The 7,018-nt window shown below is 61.1% G+C and overlaps 1 protein-coding gene across 3 annotated transcripts in view; it reads left to right on the top strand.

Annotated features, from left to right (window-relative positions):
• The window catches only part of TP73 (tumor protein p73), a 48,777-nt gene extending 42,217 nt beyond the window's left edge, over positions 1 to 6,560 (top strand). For 2 of the 3 annotated variants that reach the window (XM_033115743.1, XM_033115745.1), the window contains 5 exons: positions 239 to 366; positions 838 to 986; positions 1,218 to 1,356; positions 1,728 to 1,821; positions 3,200 to 3,547. In XM_033115743.1, coding sequence (XP_032971634.1) covers positions 239 to 366; positions 838 to 986; positions 1,218 to 1,356; positions 1,728 to 1,821; positions 3,200 to 3,547 — 858 coding nt within the window. Of the gene's footprint in view, positions 1 to 238; positions 367 to 837; positions 987 to 1,217; positions 1,357 to 1,727; positions 1,822 to 3,199 lie in introns of all 3 variants that reach the window. The other variant, XM_033115744.1, reaches the window with a different exon arrangement.
• The last annotated feature ends 458 nt before the right edge of the window (positions 6,561 to 7,018 follow it).

Genomic DNA, 7,018 nt, shown 5'->3' on the forward strand with positions numbered 1-7,018 from the left:
CGGGGCAGGCGGGGTGAAGGCTCAGGGGCAGGTAGGGATGGGTGTGGTGTGTGTGGACAGAGGAGACGGCCACCTGCTCCCGGGAAGGAGGAAAGCAGCAGCACGGCCCCCCATCCTGTGGGGCACTGAAGAACGCACAGAGCTGCAAGCCCAGGACCCCCAAGGCTGGCACTGGGGGTGTGGGGCTGGGAGGAGCCCCACATGCACCGGGGCACAGTGTGGGCCTCTCTGTGCTCAGGTGCGGGGCCGGGAGAACTATGAAATCCTGATGAAAGTCAAGGAGAGTCTGGAGCTGATGGAGCTGGTGCCACAGCAGGTGCTGGAGTCCTATCGGCAGCAGCAGCAGCAGCAGCTCCTACAGAGGCCGTGAGTGCAGCCCCTCCCGCCTGGGCCAGGGTGGCACCGGTGCCAGCAGCATCAGACATCCCTCCTGAAAACATGGCCTCCAGCACAGGCAGCGAGGCCATGCGGGCGTCCCCTCACGGGAAGCCTTCCTTAAACTCAGGTGTCACGGCCATCACTACGCTCCTCTGTCCCACCAAGGGGTCCCCCTAAATGTCTACTGTGGAGGGCAAGGAGTGGGTGGTCAGAGTGATGCCAACCCACCGGTACTGAGGGCGTGAGCTGCCCCCACCTCCCTCCACTCCCAGCTGGGTCCTGCTGACAGCAGGCCCGTGGCCATGTCGCGGGCAGGGGGCTGAGTGAGGAAGGAGGCACTCTCTGTCATCTCAGCTCAGGGTTTCCATCCCCCTGCGGCAGGGGCACTACATGGAGGTGACCTGATGGGAAAGAAGCCACCTGTGCTCTTACCAACACGAGTTGTCACTTTCTGAGCAGGAGCCACCTGCAGCCTCCGTCCTACGGGCCTGTCCTCTCGCCCATGAACAAAGTACATGGCGGTGTCAACAAGCTGCCCTCGGTCAACCAGCTGGTGGGCCAGCCTCCCCCACACAGCTCGGCAGCCGGGCCCAACCTGGGGCCCATGGGTGAGTCTCTTGGGCATTGGGGACCCAGGGTGGATTGGGGAGGCCCAAAGGGCGGGCCTGGCTCCAGGCATTCTGCCCAGCTCTGGACCCACACATGGGACTCTCGGCAGCTGCCTCCCTCCAGCAGCTCTGGCCTACTGGCAGGAGGCAGGGCCACAGATGGTGCCCTGTCCCTTCCTGACCTCGGGAAGGGCTGCACCTTGCCTGACAGTGCGACCTGCCTCTTGCCAGGCCCCGGGATACTCAACAACCACGGCCACACCCTGCCGGCCAACGGCGAGATGAGCGGCAGCCACAGCTCCCAGTCCGTGGTCTCGGGGTCCCACTGCAGCCCCCCGCCTCCCTATCACGCCGACCCCAGCCTGGTCAGGTAAGTGGGCCGCTGCCGGGCCCTGCCACTAACCCACTAACCTCGGCCCCAGGGTGGCTCCCAGTTCAGACACTCCCGGAGGCAGTGTCTACACGCTGTCCCACCTGTCGCTGTCTCGGCCGCTCTGCCATCTGGAGAACTGACAGAGGCAGAGAAAATCTTGACGGGATATCCAACAGGTGCTGGGGGCGGGGAGCCCCAAAGTCAGGGGTTCTTTGGAGTGTGCCCTGGGAGAGCACATCCATGACGCTGTGGCCACGTGGGCACGGGTAGCCAGGAGTCACCCTTTAGGAGGCAGTGCCTGCCTAGCCAGGCCCCACAGCTGGTCCTTAGAAGTTAACGCTGTTTTATTTCGCGAATTCTCTTCGCAGTTTTTTAACAGGATTGGGGTGTCCAAACTGTGTCGAGTATTTCACCTCCCAAGGGTTACAGAATATTTATCATCTGCAGAACCTAACGATAGAGGTAACAGCCCCCAGCCCTCTCCCCACACCCGCAGACCCAGTGTGTGTGGGGAGGCACCCTGTCACATCTTTCTGGGGTGGTTACTCCGCTTGCTGTTCTCGAGGTTTGGGGGGGAATCTGTGAAATTTAGGAAGCCCTTCTTCACAAGTCCACTCTGTATCCTCACCTCTGGTTTCCGTGCTGAAATCCACTCGAGTCTGGGCCAGTCCAGCTATGCGGGGGGTGGGCTGGGCAGGACACACCCCTGGGCTTCCAGCAGCTGGACCAGCCATGTGGACCTGAGTGTCTTCTCTCATGCCTGGATCGCTGGCACCTAGTGGCCAGGCTGCCGTTGATTTGGAGGGAGAGGCTGTTTCCAAGGCACAAAGAATTGCCGAAGGCAAAGGCCAAAGGGCCTTGGAACTGGTCTTGACACAGGGAGAAACGCAGGCCCAAAAGCGGGACACGTAACACGAAGGCCCCGGGTTTGCAGCGTGTGGGGCTGGAAGCATCCTGGCATCACACAGACCTTGGGTCAAACAAGAATGCCGCCAAGAGCTCCTCTCCTACCCTGTGAAGGGCTGAACCTGCTGGAGGGCTGCCCTGGGCCACGCACGCGCAGTCAGACAAGGGAAGGCTGGCTGCAAGCCCCGGAGACACAGCTGTGGCCTGGATGGATCCCCAAAGGGGCTCCAGCTCAGTGGCCCCGCAGCGCTGCGCAGGCCCTGCTCCCCAGCCATCCAGGCTGGTCCCCGGCCCAGAGCCACAGGCCAGACATGCGGCTTTGTCAGAGGAAACTGGGGCCACTGGCTCCGAGAGTGGCCATGTCAGCATCTACAAATGTCCCGGTGACCGGCAGCTGGGATGGCGGCTGGCTTACTCAGTGCTAACCCTCGCCGTGTGCTTGGTGTTTGTTAGGGGGATAGGTTTGCTGTGATCAGCTCTTGTCCCAAGGGGCAGGTAGAAGAGAAGCCCCGACTGGAGACTGGGAGGCAGGCGGTCCTCCGGGGCCTGGTGTAGAGGGGCTCCATCTATCACTCTGACTGTGGATGGGGTCCCAGACAACCCAGCAGTGACCTCACCTACACACAGGAGGGCACTGGCTCCACAGGTCACTTCTCAGCTCTCCGGCCACCTCTGTTGAGGCCCAAGAACGGGGTGTGGCCAGGCCGTCTGCAAGGGGTGGGTCCAGCACTGCCCTCCCTCTAGGCATTGGCCTCCCTCTTAAGTTCCAGGACAGAACGTGGCCTTAGGGTCAACGGGGTCTCTCTCCTCCCTCCTGGTCCTGGGGGCGCTCCGCATCAGCAGGGTGGGCTCCCAGGGGGAGGTCCCTAGTGGGAGGGGCGGGGGCGGGGCAGGGCCCGCGGCTCCGCCTCTAACGCGCGCGCCGCTCCTGCAGGACCTCGGGGCGCTGAAGATCCCGGACCAGTACCGGATGACCATCTGGAGGGGCCTGCAGGAGCTGAAGCAGAGCCACGACTACGGCGCGGCGCAGCAGCTGATTCGCTCCAGCAGCAACGCCGCCACCATCTCCATCGGCAGCTCGGGGGAGCTGCAGCGGCAGCGCGTCATGGAGGCCGTGCACTTCCGCGTGCGTCACACCATCACCATCCCCAACCGCGGCGGCCCGGGCGGGGCGGGGGGCGCGGGGCCCGACGAGTGGGCGGACTTCGGCTTCGACCTCCCGGACTGCAAGTCCCGGAGACAGTCCATCAAGGAGGAGTTCACGGAGGGCGAGGCCAACTGAGGGGCCGGAGGGCGCACACGGCCGGGGCCTCGGCGGGAGCGGAGAGCGGAGCCTGGGCGTCTGCGGCCGGGAGCCCCAGAAGCCTGGCTTTTTCTCTTCCTTTTTGTCAAAAACTGCCCGAGGAGGCAGGATCTCGGACTCTGCCCACGAAAAGGCCAGGTCCAGCCTTCACCGGCCTCCCGAAACGCCCGAGGACAGTGGGACTGGCCGGTGGGGACTCCGGGAGCTGGGCTGAGGGTGTGCGGAGGCCCTGCCGTCGGTTGTCAGAACCAGCGGGCCTCGCTCCTCCCCGTCTCGTCTTCCTGCAGGATCCTGCTGCTCCCAGACGAGATCCTTGGAAATAAAAAGACCGTCCTCTCTGCTGATGGACTGCCAAAAAGTATTCTTGGAAGTCTCGTGGATCTGGGCAGCAATGAGCGGCTCAGTGATTGTGTCTAAAACACATTTATTTTCAGGTAAATGCTCCAGACTGTTTCTGTCCAAGGCTTGGTCTTGAGGGTCAGTCTGTCCCTCGCACACGTGGCCACTAGTTCAAACCCCAGTGCAGCTGCCTTACAATACCTGCCCCAAACCAACACCAGACCTTCACTGGACTTGGAGGCCTGGGAGGGCACTGCCGAGGACACGGTCCTCCTGGGAGGCGAGGAAGCTCCTGGCCAGTGGCCACTGGCCGCAGTCACCTCTCGGTGACCCTGTCAGCACAGACATGGCAGGCCCGCTTCTCAGACTCCTGGAAGTTCTCCCTATTTGATAAAATGACAGACATCCTTTTCTACATGGTGGGTCAGCTTTTTTTGTTTGTTTTTTAATTCATTCTTAACATTCCCTTCCGGGGTCAACATAGCGGGCTTCCCACGTCTGTGGCAACAAGCTGGGCAAAGAGAGCGGAGGGGCACACCAGGTGGGGGCCCATCACTTGTCGCTGGGCGGCTGGATGGGGACGGAGCCCAGCATGAGAGGCTGCTGGGGGAGGGCACCGCGTTGGGCTGCGCAGTGGAAACAAAGCCCCTCTGTCCCCTTGCCAGTTGGGGGTAGAAGTCACGGGGAGAGCCCCTCCCGGCAGAGAGAGCAGTGGGCAGAAGGTCCACTCCTCAGGCGCAGAGGTGGGCTCTCCTGGGAGAGGTCGCACTGTCCTCGCTAGACGGCGCCGAGGGCCGTGGAGGGGCTGGTCCTTTCTGAGGCGCCCCCAGGAGCCGGTGGGCTTGGCACACAGTTCTCTGGGCGGTGGGTGAGAAACACAGCCCTGGCTCTAAGCGGGTGGGACAGAGGGCAACTTGGCTAGTGTGCAACCTGAGACACGGCCCAGGGCGCAGGCCACCTGGCCGGTTCCCGGTCTGTCTGCCTGCTCACGCGCAGGGTATTCCGAGTCTGGGCGCTCCTCTCGCTAATGTCACCACAGAAGGACGGGAGGCCCCCAGACCAGGGAGGCCTGATTACCCTTTGGGTTTGTTGGTGGCGCTATAAACCACGCTTCTGTTTGGGAAGCTAGGGAGGGCTGCAGGCCGTGTGTTTTGAGTAGCGGCAGATCTCACACAAGTAGCCCTCTCCACATTCGAGGAAGTCTGGGCATCCAGACGCCCGTCTCTTTGTTAGATGTCCAGACTCTAGAAAGGTGGCGTGGGGAACAGGGTGGTGGTGGTGCTGCTGCTGCTGGTATTAAAATGGCTCTGGGGCAGCCGCAGGGGAGGGAGCCTTCTAGCAGCTCCAAGCTCTCCTGACTGGAGCGAACAGAGGAAGAGCCGCCTCTGCCCCAAACGCGCCAGCACGGTCATCTCCAGACCAGGACTTCATCACGGGAAGTCATGAGCATAAACACTGCCAGCCTCAGTCTTCTGTGCTGACGGGGGCAGGTACCTATGTTTAGGACAGTATACCCACCGTACCCCTCCCTGTGCACTCCCGGGGACCACATTTCAGGGTTGTCAGAGCGCCCTGGAGGCTCCGACCTGCAGCCAGAGTTGAGAGCTGCGGGGTGACAGAACCAGCTTATTCCAGCAGGCGCCAGGCTTTGCCAATTAGCCAGAGGTGCTCTACTCCTGGGGGGGCGGGGGGTCTACCATCTCCCCAGAACACACCACGCTCGAAAGTTGCAGTCACAGCTACAGACTCAGGGCTACTGGGGAGACAGCAAGCCAAATGCCTGGGGTCCATAAGCCCAGCTGAGTTCCCGGGTCTCAAGTGGCTGTTTCTTAGGCACGTCCCCATCAGCCGTGTCTGGTAGGGAATGCCACAGGGGCCCCCCCACCTGGTGCTCGGGAAAGGGTTAGTGGGAGGGTGAGGTCCGCCCAGGGGCCCCAAGTCACACACAGGCTCCACAGACACACACAAAGCAGCGTCCCTTCACTGAGGGAGGAGCACCATTATAGGGAACAAATTGTGACAATAAATGAGCAGAAACTTGGTCAGGACGAGCAAATGCAAATGGACAGAAGCAACCATCCTCTGGGTTTGAAGCTCTCATCCTACAAAACTCGAACGGATACAAATGCGCGTGCTTTACGCTGTAAAGTCCCCCAGGGGTGCAGCGGGGGGAGAGGAGCTCTTGGTGGGCCTTAGGACGCGCCTGCTGAGCCAGACACGTGTCACTGCCCACAGCACCAGGCCTCGGCTGTGCACCACACGGGCAGCCAGCCAACCTTTGAGGCAGTCTGTGCCACTACCAGCCTCGGGCTGGGCTGGGCGGCCGGCAAGCCATCATTTCGTGCGGGTCTGGCTTACCGATTGGTGGCCCAGGTCCCCAACAAGTGACATGCACAGATCTGGGATGCACTGTAACTTGTCCCGTAGAACAGGTCGCACAAACATCCACTTCTCGGTTAACGGTCGTTTAAAGCACTTTAATGCTTTAAGGTTTGAAAAAATACTCCACTCCTGTTTTTAATGTCATACGCTTCTTCCAGCAGTGTTAATGGATGTATTCCAATGATTTTATTGACTTTTTTGAGTAATGTCATCTTGGGGAAATGTGTTATTTTTTTAGCTGTTTTGGTGGGAATTTTCGTTTTTGTAACATAATAAAGCACATGTTCCAAGGACAGTCTCATGAGTAACTCAGCTAAGAAGACAACAGCTCCCGTACAGGCAGCTCCTGACAGGCGAGGGAGACCGCAGGCTCACGCTGGCCTGGCCGCCCCCTGGGGTCTGTCCCCTGTGTTCGGTGCGTGTGCTGAGCCCACAGGGAGCTTCTCCCTGTACTGCGGGGCTGTGTGCTCAGTGCCGACTCAGGACCCTGGGCACGACACGAGGCTCTGTCCCAGCAAAGCTGGCTAACCTCACAGACCTGCGCTTGGCCGTGCCCTGGCCGTCACAAGCCTGGAGGGCAGGCCCGCCACCCTCTTCTAGGTCCATGCCACTCAGCGGGGCGCGACTTCAGAAAGGTCCATGTGGCGTCCCTCCCAGGTGTGTGGAGGCGCACGCACTCATGGTCCTCACAAAACTTAGGAATGAGAAGATGGCAGGGAGCTCCTGTCA

This window comes from Rhinolophus ferrumequinum, chromosome 9, assembly GCF_004115265.2.
Source record: "Rhinolophus ferrumequinum isolate MPI-CBG mRhiFer1 chromosome 9, mRhiFer1_v1.p, whole genome shotgun sequence".
In the NCBI taxonomy this organism is placed as follows: domain Eukaryota; kingdom Metazoa; phylum Chordata; class Mammalia; order Chiroptera; family Rhinolophidae; genus Rhinolophus; species Rhinolophus ferrumequinum.